Genomic DNA, 14,910 nt, shown 5'->3' with positions numbered 1-14,910 from the left:
CAGATGAGAAGAATCAACCAAATTCCGGAAGCTGGAAGGCAGATGGTGAGTGGGGACTGACAAGAAACCCAGGAAGTTGAAACCTGGCTGCTCACGGGGAGCCTTTAGGACAAAGCAAATTGCAGAATCTCAGGCTCAGGGATTGGAGGGACCAGAAATCTCTGAAGACCAAGTGGTGTCAGGTAGGGCAGAAGACAGAAGGGTGGGTTGGTTATCAATCTGGGAGACAATTGGATGTCCAGGCCTCCTACCCCAGCTGGCACAGGCAAGATGTGACCCCAACCCACAATAACACGAGGCCCACACACTGGATAGGCTGGATGAAAAGAATAATCTGAGATGATGTTTGCTATGGTTTGAATGTGTTCCCCAACAAGCGTGTGTTAGAAACTTAATCCCCAATGCAACAGTGTTGGCAGGTGGGGCCTCATGGGAGGTGTTTAGGTCATGGGGGCTCCACACTCATGGGTGGATTAATGCTGAGTATAAAAAGGCTTGAGGCCGTGAGATCAATCTCTTGCTCCCTCTCTTACCCTCTCGGACTCTCTCATCTTCCACCATGGAATGATGCAGCAAGAAGGCCCTTGAATGATGCCAGCACCTTGATATTGGACTTCCCAGCCTCCAGAACCATGAGCCAATACATTTCTGTTCCATAAAAATTACCCAGTTCCAGGTATTCTGCTATAGCAGCACAAAATGGACTAAAACAATGTTGGCACAAGACTCAGTGCTGGGCCTGGCATGCAACAGGTCCTTGGTAAGTTGTCACTATGATTATACTCAGGCCTCTTTCTATCTTGCTCTCTTATTTTCTTCTCCTGGTCAGAAAGAGGCTTAAAGACATATGATATGGACAGCAGAATCTGGCTTCCTGGTAACACTCTTTCCACCTATCCATATACCCTCCTCACCTACCAGGCTATTTGATGTGGCAGAAATGAGCAGCCTTCTAGATCTACTATCCTCTAATTTTTTTTTTCCCCCCAAGACGGAGTCTTGCTCTGTCACCCAGGCTGGAATGCAGTGGCACGATCATGGCTCACTGCAACCTCTGCCTCCCAGGTACAAGCAATTCTCCTGCTTCAGCCTCCCGATTAGCTGGGATTACAGGTGTGCACCACCGTGCCCAGCTAATTTTTGTATTTTTAGTAGAAACGGGGTTTCACCATGTTCGTCAGGCTGGTCTCGAACTCCTGACCTTGTGATCGAACACCTCGACCTCCTAAAGTGTTGGGATTACAGGCATAAGCCACTGCAGTGGGCCTACTATCCTCTTCTTTAGTAACAGAATCTCCTTTTTTTTAGCTGGGTACCTTGCCTTACAGGTATAAGACATTTCCTAGTCTCCTTTGCAATTAGATGTGGCCATGTGACTATATAAGCAGAATTTGTTGTGAGGAAAACCAGGTATCTAGATCTTTAAAAGACAGAAGTGGCCAGGCGTGGTGGCAGGCGCCTGTAGTCCCAGCTACTTGGGAGGCTGAGGCAGGAGAATGGTGTGAGCCCCGGAGGCGGAGCTTGCAGTGAGCTGAGATAGTGCCACTGCAGTCCAGCCTGGGCAAAAGAGTGAGACTCTGTCTCAAGAAAAAAAAAAGAGAGACAAGCACTAGCTGCTGCATCCTTTCCTCAGCCCTGCTCTCTGGACTGCAGATGTGAAGGCTGGTGCCCCAGCAGCCATACTGCACAATGAGGATAGGGGCTGGATGCTAGGGATGGCAGAGCAGAGGGATGGAAGGAGGCATCTTCACAGAGTTGTCGTATCAGTGGCATTGCCTGCCTCTGGCCTTTTTACACAACAGAGAAATAAACTTCCGTCTTTTTTCAGCCACTATTATTTGGGTGTTTTCTGTTGTGTGCAACTGATCCTAATCCTGTCTGATAAATGTGAGTGAAAGGGCAACCTGTCCCTTGTCCTCTTTCTTATTCAGAGATCTTAGAAGATCAGAATCAGCAGGGCTGTGTGGGGCAAAATCTGGCCCACAGATGTTTTCTTTGGCTTATACAAAGTTTTAAACATTAGGACACATTTGAATACAGTTTAAACATTAAAAGATGAGTCTCCGGCTTTTTTGGATGATTGGAGGATCTGGCAACACTGGATTTATGTTTCAGCACAGCAGCATCTTGACGAGGCATTTGCTCTCTCCTTTCCACAATCCCCACCTCTCCCATTGTGTGAGGATGTTCTTCTCCTCCTATGAGCGAGGCGTGTCTATGGTTTATCCTATTAATTAGTATGTATATGTTATCCCCACTACACAGATGAGAAAATCAAGGCTCAAAACAACTTTCCCAAAGCCACAGAGCTGTAAGTGGTGGAGCTGAGGCTCCTGATCATGTACATTTTGATCTTGATTTTTATTTATTTATTGGAGACAGAGTCTCCCTCTGTGGCCCAGAGGGATTCTCGTGCCTCAGCCTCCCGAGTAGCTGGGATTACGGGTGCATGCCACCATGCCCGGCTAATTTTTGTATTTTTAGTAGAGATGGGGTTTCACCATGTTGGCCAGGCTGGTCTCAAACTCCTGACCTCAGGTGATCCGCCCGCCTCGGCCTCTCAAAGTCCTGGGAAGACAGGTGTGAGCCACTGCGCCTGGCCTGGAATAGATCTTGAACTAGATTTTTCAGGAGGGCTACATTGGAGGTAGAGAGACATTCTCAAACATACACAATCTTTGTTGTCTTCTCACAGGAGTGGCGTGCTGTGTGGATAATGAATATTGGGGAAGGCATCTCTCTCCAGCCCCTCTCAAGCTTTCTGTAGTCACTGGTCCACTCTGTATTGCTATGAAGAAGCTCAAGACCAGCCTGTATCACTCGGGGTCCTGGCAGGAACCAGGTGCCACACTCAAACTGAGTAATTGAAGAGGGTTTAATATGGGAGTTATTTACAAAGGTGTGGGCTGGTGTAGCTGCCCATATGCCCTCGAAATCACCTCTACATGGCAATAGCTACTTACTGCTAACAGAGTCTCTCTCTCATTGCTGCAAATATTTTCTAGCCATGCAAGAAACTCAGCCAGTCATGTTGAACAAACTAAGAGTGCCAGGAAGTTAATGTCCTGGAAGCATTGCCAGAGGGGAGGGGGCAGTTAGATTCCCCAGCTTCCTCGCTCCTCAGCTGGGTTAAGCCTGTGACATATTCATCATCTCCCAGAGTGCTGCCCAGGGATAGAGCTCCAGGTGCTCAGTGTGGTGACCTGCTCATGTCAGCTTCTTCCCCTTTCCTGTCTTGTTTTGCATCCACATCCTTCCCATGTTTCCTCTTCCCAAATAAACTACTTGCATTGAAATCTTTGTCTCAGGCTCTGCTTCTGGGGAAACCTGAACCTAGAGAGGAGAGTTTAAGGAAAGCAACAAAAGGTGGTGTCGGACTCTGGTAACAAAGGGAACCACTGCCTTTCAAGAAAACGGCAGGAGGCTGGGCACGGTAGCTCATGCCTGTAACCCCAACACTTTGGGAGGCCAAGGTGGGTGGATTATTTGAGGTCAGGAGTTCAAGACCAGCCTGGCCAACATGGTAAAACCAAGTTTCTACTAAAAATACAAAAATTAGCTGGGCATAGTGGTGGGTGCCTGTAATCCCAGCTACTCCAGAGGCTGAGGCATGAGAATTGCTTGAGTCCAGGAGGTGGAGGTTGCAGTGAGCTGAGATTGCACCACTGCACTCCAGCCTGGGCGACAGAGTGAGACTCTGTCTCAAAATCAATCAATCAATCAATAGGCAAGAGGGAAACTGGAATGGGGAGGGTATGGAGATGTGGGCCAGGAGGACTGACAGGAGATGTGGCCTTGGTAGAGAGACACAGTCAGCCCAGTGACTGTGCACCGAGGGAAAGGGGGAATGAATATCCTGGCCTCTCTCCTCTCATCTGCTGTTCTCCTGCTGGTACTCCCTGTTGACAAAACCCAACCAGAGCCAGAGGGCAGGAGAGCCCATTGGTGTCACCCACAGCAGCGTGGCTGCCAGACACAGAGGAGCAGAGCAGCGTGCAGAAGGGTGGAGAGTGCACCTGCAGGGGCAAACAGAAGAACTGCAGCATGCAGCCTGGCCCTTTGGATCTGACCCATTTGGAATGCAGAATTTTGATAGTCTAGGATCTGGGTAAAGGGTTTTCCAGGTGTCAGGATGGAAGCGACTAAGGTGCGGAGGCTGGAGGGCTGGGGCAGGTAGAAGCAGGCATTCCTGTTACCTACTGCTGTGTGACAATCTCCCCCTAAAACACAATGGCTTAAAATAACATCCATTTCATTACATATCTCAATACTGTAGGTCAGGAATTTGGGCTGGGCTTACTTGGATAATTCTTCTGTCCCACATGGCATTGACCGAAGCCTGGTTTTCAGTGGGCAGCTGGGCTGGATGGCCCAACACAGCTTCACTAACATGATTGCTGTCTTCACAGGGATGGTGGAAGCCTGGGCTCAGTGGGACTGTCAACTGGAATGGCCATATGTGGACTCTCTTAGCATGATGGTCTCTTCTAGAAGCTTGGGTTCCCAGAGAGAATGTTCAAGAGGCCCCAAAGGACACCACAAAGCTTCTTTATGACCAAGGCTCGGAAATCCAGGAAGCTTGCTCCCATCACGCTCTATTACTCCAACAAGTCACTCAGGCCAGCCCAGGTCCAAGAGGAGGAAACCTAGACTCCATCTTGCAATGTGAAGAATTGCAAATAATTTGTGTCACCCTTAAGCAACCAGCAACTCATCTAGGTTGACTGGCATTTCAGCAATGTGGTGGGAAGTGGTGAGACTGATGTTGAAGAGGGACTTGAATGTCATGAGAGGCTGGGGAGGTAATAAGGTGGGGAGTGAAGTTTCTCGAGTCAGATTCAAATTTAAACCCCAGTTTTGCCACTTACAATCCATGAGCCAAGCAGGCTGTCTCTCTATCTGAACCTCGGTGTCCTCATCTGTAAAATGAGGAGAACACCTCCTACATCTGAGGATGACTGTAAAGATGAAATGGGATGGGTGCTTATAAAGTGCTTCCCAGTGTACCTGGCTCCAAACCTGTCTCAGTAAATGGCAGCCCCTATTATTGAACCCAAGTAACACAGAGAGCCAAGAAAGGATCTTACAAAAAACTCCCCTGGCTTTGACAATGTATGAGACCCACTGATAGGGTTTGGCTTTGTGTCCTCACCCAAATCTCATCTAGTAGCTCCCATAATTCCTACATGTTGTGGGAGAGACTCGGTGGGAAATAATTGAATCATGGGGGATGGTCTTTCCCATGCTGTTCTTGTGATAGTAAATAAGTCTCACAAGATCTGATGGTTTTAAAAATGGGAGTTTCCCTGCAGGAGCTCTCTCTTTGCCTACTGCCATCCATGTAAGACGTGACTTGCTCCTCCTTTGCCTTCCGCCATAATTGCAAGGCCTCCCCACCATTGTGGAACTGTAAGTCTATTAAAGCCTCTTTCTTTTGTAAATTACCCAGTCTCAGGTATGTCTTTTTTTTCTCATGAGATGGAGTTTCACTCTTGTTGCCCAGGCTGGAATGCAATGGTGTAATCTTGGCTCACCACAACCTCCACCTCCCAGGTTCAAGCGATTCTCCTGCCTCAGCCTCCCGAGTAGCTGGGATTACAGTCACACACCACCACGCCTGGCTAATTTTGTATTATTATTATTATTTTTTTTTTTTTAGTAGAGATGGGGTTTCACCATGTTGGTCAGGCTGGTCTCAAACTCCCGACCTCAGGTGATCCTCCTGCCTTGGCCTCCCAAAGTCCTGGGATTACAGACATGAACCACTGCGCCCAGGCTCGGGTATGTCTTTATCAGCAGCATGAAAATAATGGACTAATACAGCCACCCTCTCCCTCACTCCCACATACAACCAAACCCCAAATCCAGCTGATTTTACACCCAAAATGCAGCTTGAATATGAGTTTCTCCGCTTCCCCCACTGATATCACTATGCCCTACCCAGACCATGGCAGTTGCCTCCTTCCTGGTATCCTGTCCTCCCTCACCCCCGCTGGCCCCCTGTAATGTCCTCCCCTCACAGCAGGGAGCCCAGGCTTCTCAAAGTGCCTTGTGGGTGCGAACCACCTGGGGGGTCCTGTTTGTATAAAATACAGACTCTAGTTCAGTAGGTCTGGGATGGGGTCTGAAAGCCTGCATCTGTAGTCAGCTCCCAGGTGATGTGGGTGCTGACGATTCCTGGATCACACTTTCAGTAGCTGGAGAATATTTTTTCCAAATAAAAGGGTGATTTTGTCTCGCCTCCACTTAAAACACTCCACTGACTTCCTAGCAATCCCACACCATCGCTGGGTGCCACATCCCTGGCAGGATTCAGCTCCCATCAGACCTTCTAGCCCCTTGCTCTCCACTCTCCCACTCTCTCTTTCCCCCTTGTTTATGGGTTTGTTAATTTATTTATGATAAAATGAAATGAAGCTACCATCCACCCCAGTACTGGAACATTATCAATAACCTGTGTGTGGCCAGGCGTGGTGGCTCATGCCTGCAATCACGCCTTGGGAGGCCGAGGTGGGTGGATCATGTGAGGTCAGGTGTTCGACACCAGCCTGGCCAACATGGTGAAACCCCGTCTCTACTAAAAATCCAAAACTTAGCACGGCACGGTGCCACGCGCCTGTAATCCCAGCTACTCAGGACGCTGAGGCAGAGAACTGCTTAAAATCCAGGAGGCGGAGGTTGCAGTGAGCCGAGATTTCGCCGCTGCACTCCAGCCTGGGAGACAGAGCAAGAGTCCATCTCAAAAAAACAAAAACAAAACCAAAAAAACAAAAAACAAAAATTAGCCAGGCGTGGTTGTGGGCGCCTATAATCCCAGCTACTCGGGAGGCTGAGACAGGAAAATCGCTTGAAACGCTGGGGGTGCGGGGGGGCGATGGGGAGGAGGCGGGCCAGAGGGGCAGAGGTTGCAGTGAGCCCAGATCGCGCCACTTCACTGCAGCCTCCGCGAAACAGCGAAACTCCGTCTCAATAAATAAATAAATAAATAAATAAATAAATAAATAAATAAATAAATAAATAAATAACCTGTACCCGGGTGTTATTTCCCTCCGTCCTTACCTCCTCCCGGCTCCTTCCCTTTCACCTGAGATAACCACTCTTCTCGTATCTATGCTCATCTTTCCCTTGCTTTAAATTTTTTTTCACCGATGCATGTGTCTAAACATACATACTTTTGGTTTTGCTTTTACACATTCTAAAAGTTGCACCATTGTATGCAGTTTTCCGCAACTTAGTTTTTTTCACTCAACATTGTTTCTGAGACATTGTTTCTGTTGTTGTCTGGCTGAAGTTCATTCCGTTTCACTGCTGTCTAACGTTTCATGGTGTGAATATTCCGGTTTATTTGCCCACTCGCCCGTGGAGGGGCATTTGAGGGTGTTTCCAATGTTCCTGTTATTTGGAATAGCGCTGGTGTGAACATTCTGCACAGGTCTCTGGCTGCGCCTGGGCGGGTTTCTTAAAGGTGAATGCCCAGGAGGGGACTGTCTGTGTTCTCCCTCCCTCCGAGCTCCAGCCTTCCTCGCCTCCTTTCACTCCCAGCTCCCTGGAGTCTCTCACGTAGAACGTCCTCTCCACCCCCACCCACCCCTGGTGAACTCCTGCAGGTTCTGCAGGCCACGGCTGGCCCCCCTCGAAAGTTCCTTAACTATACAATTATGGTGTGTGTTTCTGCGACGAGCGTCCGTCTATCCGGTGGAAGGCACGCCGCTCGAGGCTTGCGATTCTCCCAGGGTCCCCGCTTCTAGCTTGGGCCTGGCGCACAGCAGCGCCCAGACTGCAGGGGGACGCTTGAAAGTTGCTGGAGGAGCCGGGGGGAAGGCAGCGCCCAGCGAGGCGGCTGGAGCGCGCGCCCACAGGTGGGTCCGGTCGGGCGCCGCGGGGCCGTAGTTTTCGGGTCGGCGGGCGAGGACGCCGGGTCCAGAATTCCAGGAAATGCGCGATCCAGGCCGGCGGGCGGGGTGGGGGCTCCGGCGAGAGGGCGGGCCCCGGGAACGGCGGCGGGCGGGGCGGGAGGCGGGGCCCGGCCCCGTTAAGAAGAGCGTGGCCGGCCGCGGCCACCGCTGGCCCCAGGGAAAGCCGAGCGGCCACCGAGCCGGCAGAGACCCACTGAGCGGCGGCGGAGGGAGCAGCGCCGGGGCGCACGAGGGCACCATGGCCCAGACGCCCGCCTTCGACAAGCCCAAAGTGAGCGCGCTCGGGGGCTCCGGGGACGGGGGTCCAGCGCCTGGGCGGCCCGAGGGGCTTAGCGGGGCCCAGCCCGGGGCGTCCAAACCCTGGGAACGAACGGGGGCTCCTGCAGGCGAGTTCTTCCTTCGGCTTAGGCCGTGGCTTGCTTGCGGGCTAATCAGGGACAATGGGGCAGAGAAGGTCCAGAACCCGGAGGCCTCCAGAATCTGCTTCTGCCCCTGACTTGACCCCTCTGGGTCTCAGTTTCGCTGTCTGCCAAGTGGGCATCCTAGCACCGTTGAGCGCTGTGTGGGCCTGGGCAGGGACTTGAGGTCTCTGAAGCTCAGCTGTATGATCAGGCCCGATGTCTACGCCGGATAGGCACCTAGTGCTGTGCCCGGCGCCTACTGAGTGCTCAGTGAATGGAAGCAGCTTTGTACGCCAACGTTATGGTGGTGAGCGCCAAGGAGCTCAGGTTTGTGGATGCGCCCCGGGGAAGAACCGTGAGCCCTGCCAGAAAGGGGAGGGAGGGGAGCAGAGCACCCGCCTTCCCCCGCGCGGGAAGAACAGGAGCTAGGTAGGCCCTGGGTTTGGGGCCCTAGCAGGGTTCACTCGAGGCCAAGCCATGGCCACTGGCCCCAGGGGAGAATCCCCTTGTTTCTCCGCCCACCAGCTGTGGCGTCTTGGGACTGTTGGGGTCAGGGAGGGTCCGGACCCCCTTGGCCTGTCTCAGAGTCCGAGAGGAGGGGCCCAGGAGTCTGCCAAGCAGGGTGAGTCAGCCAGTAGGGTGTGAGAGTGGTTGGGGAAGGAGTCAGCTGCAGTCAGCCTCAACTTACCCTTCTAAGAAATAGGTGTGAGTGGCCCAGGAGGTTGGCTCACGCCTGTAATCCCAGCACTTTGTGAGGCTGAGGCGGGAGGATCATTTGAGTCCAGGAGTTTGAGACTAGCCTGGACAACAAAACTAGACCCCGTCTCTCCAAAAAATAAAAAAAGTTAGGGGAAGTGTGTGTGGTGGTGCACTCCCATAGTCCCAGCTACTCAGGAGGCTGAGGCAGGAGGATCGCTTGAGCCCAGGAGGTTGAGGCTGCAGTGAGCTGTGATGGTGCCACTGCACTTCAGCCTGGGAGACAAAGCGAGACCCTGTCTCAAAAAAAAAGAAGAAAAAGAAAAGAAAAGAAATAGGTGTGAATGATGATGACAGCTATCACAAAAGTGCCGGTGAGAATCTAGTGAGTGTGCATGTGTCAGTGAGGGAGACAGGCTGTGGAGAGCCCACCTACCTTCTGAGGAGGGTGAGGCCTGGCCCCCACTACTGATGCCCCCAGCCCAGGGAAAATGCTCAGCTACTCCCCGTCAGAAGCTGGAAGCACTGAGGTGCTGTACAAGCCCTCCTACCCCCACCCCTGCCTCCTTCACGTCTTACTGGAGCTGGGGCCCATGATTGGCGCCTCCCCTTTGCAGTCTTTTTGTTAAATGCTCTGGGCTCCCTCTGCCCTTGGGCTGGGGACCCACTGTACCCTGATGTGAATCCTATGGCAGTAGCAAAGCTCTTTGATTGGCGGGGTGCAGTGGCTCACGCCTGTAATCCCAGCACTTTTGGAGGCGAAGGTGGGCGGATCATGAGGCCAGGAGTTTGAGACCAGCCTGGCCAACATGGCAAAACCCCATTTCTACTAAAAATACAAAAAATTAGCTGGGCGTGGTGGCGGGCGCCTGTAGTCCCAGCTACGCAGAAGGCTGAGGCAGGAGAATGGCATGAACCCGGGAGGTGGAGCTTGCAGTGAGCCGAGATCTCGCCATTGCACTCCAGCCTGGGTGACAGAGTGAGACTCTGTCTCAAAAAAAAAAAAAAAACTCCTTGATTGCGAACGTGTTGGGAGTTATGGAGAGAACAGCAGGGCCCACTTCTAGAGCACTTGTTGCAGACACCCATTGGATCCTTGCAGTTCTTCTGTAACAGCCCATCAAGGGAGGGGCTCATATTATTATCCCCATTTTTTGGCCTTGCCCAGTCCTCCCATCTGATTCAAGCTGGCAGATCATTTTCCCTATTGGGACCTCAGTGTCCACACCTGGAGGATGGAACATCAGCTGCTTATGTGGGTGTCCCGTGTCCTGAGTCCCAAGGCCACAAGGTGATGCTTGAGAGTGAAGGTAGAATGTTACCTGCCATGTGTTTGAGGCGTGACAAATCTTGTATGATTGTGAGGAGGAACTTGCGTGAGCTGGCAGGAGAAGTGGGAAGGAGTGTGAATCTCAGAGCCACTGTGACCAGAGCCAGCTCCCTGCCCTCTTGTGGGAGGGACAGATGACAGTTATAATTATTAGCATTACTAGCTGCAGCTAATAGAGTGTTGATGTTTCTGTGCCAGGCACCGTTCTAAACACATTATCTGCATTTTTTATTTAATCCAGGCACAGAGAGGTTAACTAGGCCCAAGATCACACAGCTAGGAAATGTCCAATCTGGGGTTTGAGTCCAAGGGAGGCTGGCTTCGAAATCCCATGGCTCTAACCATCTTTCCTAAACTACCTCTGCAGAAGCCTTTGGGGATAGAGGTGCCAGTGCCCCAGGTGCAAACCTCCTGAGACAGGAGCCTTTGCTGTGTCCTTCAGCTTCTCATACCTGCCGCCAGCTGAGGCCTGGGACCAGGTCAGCTAGAAGAAAGCAGAGCAGGGCAGCGCTTTTCAAACTGCACTCAAGTGGCCTGACTTTTAATATTCACACTGTGATTCTGTGTGGGTCGGGGTGGGGCCTGCGATGCTGCACTGCTGACCAGCTCCTAGGAAATGCTAATGTCAATGATCCAGGAACACACTTTGCTTAGCAAGGCCCTAGGCAGCTGCCTTCTGTTGTGCGGGACCCCTATTGACTCCAATGGACATAGCACCAGGTTCAAGAGGCTACCTTCTTTGGAAGAGGTAGCAAACAAGATATGGGGTTTTACTGGGGGCTTAGACACAGGGAAGAGAGTCCAGTGGCGGCAGGCTGAGCAGAAGAACCGCAACCACTTGCAAATCATGCAGTTTATGTAGCATTTTCATTTAACACCTCCCAACCACCTCCACTTAGTAACCTTCATTTAACCCAAAACAAAGGGCCTCGGTCCCTATACCCCTGTATGGTCAGTGTCCAGTGGGAATGGGGTGGGGCTCAGATGTTCCTCATAGATAAGGACTGGATCTCCAGGTTGGCCACTCTTGGATTCCTTCGCTCAGAACTCTGAACACACATTCAAGTGTGCCTGCCATGCAGGGTCATTGTCAGGGGATGCCCAAGTCAAGTTTGCCCTGTCGGGTGTACCTCCCATACCCCCACCTGGTTTGACTGAGCACCTGCTGGGCACTGGAGGAAGTGGAAAGGGGGGTTGGAGGGGTGGCCCTTATCAGCCTATGTTCACAGGTGGCACCAGGCACTCAGGCATTCTGCATCCTGGAGGCCAGTACTGATCACATGCCTGTTACAATAATCATAACAATAGCTGTCCTTGAAGTAGTCCTGGGTACCAGGTGCCTTCAGTGACTTTTTCTTTTTTGCCAGAATCTCACTCTGTCACCCAAGCTGGAGTGCAGTGGCAAGATTTTGGGTCAATGCAACCTCTGCCTCCTGGGTTCATGCGATCCTCCTGCCTCAGCCTCCCAAGTAGCTGGGACTACAGGCGTGCGCCGCAGTCTCACTCTGTTGCCCAGGCTGGAGTGCAGTGGTGTGATCCTGGCTCACTACAACCTCCACCTCCCGAGTTCAAGCCATTCTTCTGCCTCAGCCTCCGGAGTAGCTGGGATTACAGGCGTCCACCACCACGCCCGGCTAATTTTTGTATTTTTAGTAGAGACAGGGTTTTACCACGTTAGCCAGCTGGTCTCGAACTCCTGATCTCAGGTGATCCTCCCACCTTGGCTTCCCAAAGTGCTGGGATTACAGGTGTGAGCCACTGTGCCCAGCCAGTAACTTTTATCTCACGGAATCCTCTGGACGACTTGACAAGGCATGGGTCTTCATCCCCATTTACAGATGAAGAAACTGAAGCTTAGGGAGTGGAGGGACTTGCCAGGGCTACACAAAATCTGAGAGCCTTGAAGCTGTAGACTGGCAAGTGAACCGGTACAGGCTGGGACAGCAGTTTCTTTTTTTCTTTTTTTAGACAGAGTTTCGCTCTTGTTGCCCAGGCTGGAGTGCAATGGCACGACCTCGGCTCACTGCAACCTGTGCCTCCCAGGTTCAAGTGATTCTTCTGCCTCAGCCTCCCAAGTAGCTGGAATTACAGGCATGCACCACCATGCCCGGCTAATTTTTTGTATTTTTAGTAGAGACGGGGTTTCTCCTTGTTGGCCAGGCTGGTCTCGAACTCCCGACTTCAGGTGATCCGCCCACCTCGGCCTTCCAAAGTGCTGGGATTACAGGCATGAGCCACCGCACCCGGCCAAGGGACAGCAGTTTCTAAACTGTTCCTCTCTGATGCAGAGGGGAATTGGGGCTAAATCAGCAATGTGCCTTTTCTGTCTCATATTTGAATGTCTACTCTGCACGAGGCCCTGTCCTGCTTTGCATACAGTGACTCATTTAATGTTTATGTCAGCCCTCTGAGGAAGGTCCTGTCCTATTATTAACTTCACTTATTATGAGGAAACTGAGACTCAGAGAAGGGAGGGAACTTGCCAAAGTCACACAGCTGGCAAGCAGCAGAGCTAGACTTGAACCCAGATCTGCCTGCACTCAAGTAGAAGCTGTTCATAGCTTTGCTCATTTGCCAATCCCACTTTACGCAAAAAAGAGGGGGCGGTGTGGGGGGAAGAGTTAGAATCAGGGTGGCAGGGTGGGCCAGCGCATTAGCCCTGGGCTTCAGATGTACTGGGGTTGAATTCCTGCCTGCTGCTTAGCAGCTAGGGTACCTCAGGTAGACAACTCCTGAAACTCAGCTTCCCCCTCTGTAAAATGGGGTGACAAAACCAAGATCTTGGGGTTCTTGGGGAAACTGACATGCTGATTGGTTTTTGTACAGTGCCTGGCTGGTAACAGCAGGCCCTCAGGGGTGCGTTTCCTTCCTGGGGACTGGAGTGGGGGTTGCAGTAGACTCTGGGAGGCCTCTCCAGCTGCAGAATCTCCCTCCTCCCTCCTCCTTTTTGTCTTCCTGACACAAAACCCACCAGCTGCGCTTCTTTGGGCTTGCAGTGGCTTTCAGTTACCAGAGCCACCTGTTAAAACAAATATGTCCCTAGGAAGAGCCTGCCTTACCCATTTTGACTCACATGTCAGTTGGTGGGGGAGGGGAACAAAGGAGACTGAGTTTCATCGAAGCCTTTTGCTTCAGAGGAGGAAGGGAGGATCAGAGAGAGGAAGTGGTCTGTGTTCACACAGGGAGGCAGGGGAGGCCAGGCAGCTTCCCAATCCTGCATTCAACCTCAGGGTGGGCTTGACCCGGGTGGCTGGGGGCCCTGTGATCCAGGAGAGACTTGTCCACCTGCTCAGGTGTCTTGAAGGGGTCCCTATGGTACCCCCTGGGATGGGGCAAGGTAGTAGGACCATGGTCTGGCTGGGGAGGTGGAGAGGAGCAGGCTGTGGGCGCAGAGTGAGGTTGGAATCTGTATTTACCCAAGGTGTTGGGGGTAGGCTTGCCCTCAGCCCTTAGTGTTCTCAGGCCCCTGAGCAGTTGTGGGGGATAACCTCTGCACTCCTAGTGACCAGGGAGCTAGAACAGCAAGGAATTTGAACTTGGACACCAGCTGGGTTCAGGCTGTCTGGGTCTGAGTCCTGATTTCCCACTTTCCAGCTAGAGGAGCTTGAATGAGTCATTTAACTTCACGGTGCCTCAGTTTCCCCTCTCTAAAATGAGAATTATACCCATACCCACCTCTCAAACACCAAGTGCAGGCCTGCCTCAGAGCAGGTGCTGCAGCAATAGCTGCCATTGGTCAGCATCATCATCATGGTTGGTAATGGTCCTGCTTCGACTTTTGAGACAGAGTCTCACTCTGTCGCCCAGGCTGGAGTGCAGTGGTGCAATCTCGGCTCACTACAACTTCTGCCTCCCGGGTTCAAGCGATTCTTCTGCCTCAGTCTCCCAAGTAGTTGGGATTACAGGTGTGTGCCACCATGCCTGGCTAATTTTTGTGTTTTTAGTAGAGACAGGGTTTCACCATGTTGGCCATAACAATGGCTGTCCTTGAAGTAGTCCTGGGTACCAGGTGCCTTCAGTGACTTTTTTTTTTTTTTTTTTTGAGCTGGAGTCTTCCTCTGTCGCCCAAGCTGGAGTGCAGTGGCACGATTTTGGCTCACTGCAACCTCTGCCTCCTGGGTTCATGCGATCCTCCTGCCTCAGCCTCCCAAGTAGCTGGGACTTGGGATCCACTTGCCCTCGCTGGTCCTCCCTTCCACCTCTGTGAAGAGGAGGTGTCAAACTCCTGGCCTCAAGTGATCCACCCGCCTCAGCCTCCCAAAGTGCTGGGATTTCAAGAGTGTGCCACCGCGCCTGGCCCCTGTTTAGATGTTAGCATCAGTGACCCAGCACCTTGCTATGTGGCATGAAGGGAGCGTGCTGCTAGACCTCCGGGTTTAGAGTCAAATAGCTTCCTGGCTGTGGTGTGCATTAGACTTTCTAACTCAAGGTCCTCCCACTCTCTGAGCCTCAGTCTTGTTGCCTTTAAAACGAGTTTAAGTGTGCTGAGTCCCTATGCTGTGGCTCCACAGGAATTTCCCCAGGTGGAAGACACATCTTGCCTTCTGTGAAACCTCTGAGCAGCAGA

At 52.0% G+C, this 14,910-nt stretch overlaps 1 protein-coding gene across 7 annotated transcripts in view; it reads left to right on the top strand.

Moving 5' to 3' along the window:
* Nucleotides 1–8,019: 8,019 nt before the first annotated feature.
* Nucleotides 8,020–14,910, top strand: part of ADA (adenosine deaminase) — a 31,068-nt gene continuing 24,177 nt past the window's right edge. For 3 of the 7 annotated variants that reach the window (XM_063702410.1, XM_055373032.2, XM_055373031.2), the window contains exon 1: nucleotides 8,519–8,644. In XM_063702410.1, coding sequence (XP_063558480.1) covers nucleotides 8,534–8,644 — 111 coding nt within the window. In that variant the 5' untranslated portion in view covers nucleotides 8,519–8,533. Of the gene's footprint in view, nucleotides 8,188–8,518; nucleotides 8,645–14,910 lie in introns of those variants that run through there. The other 4 variants (XM_004062204.4, XM_019017171.3, XM_055373033.2 and 1 more) reach the window with 4 other exon arrangements.

Source organism: Gorilla gorilla, chromosome 21 (genome assembly GCF_029281585.2).
Source record: "Gorilla gorilla gorilla isolate KB3781 chromosome 21, NHGRI_mGorGor1-v2.1_pri, whole genome shotgun sequence".
In the NCBI taxonomy this organism is placed as follows: domain Eukaryota; kingdom Metazoa; phylum Chordata; class Mammalia; order Primates; family Hominidae; genus Gorilla; species Gorilla gorilla.
The sequence above is the reverse complement of the archived record's forward strand: the minus strand, read 5'-3'. Positions and strand labels throughout refer to the sequence as shown.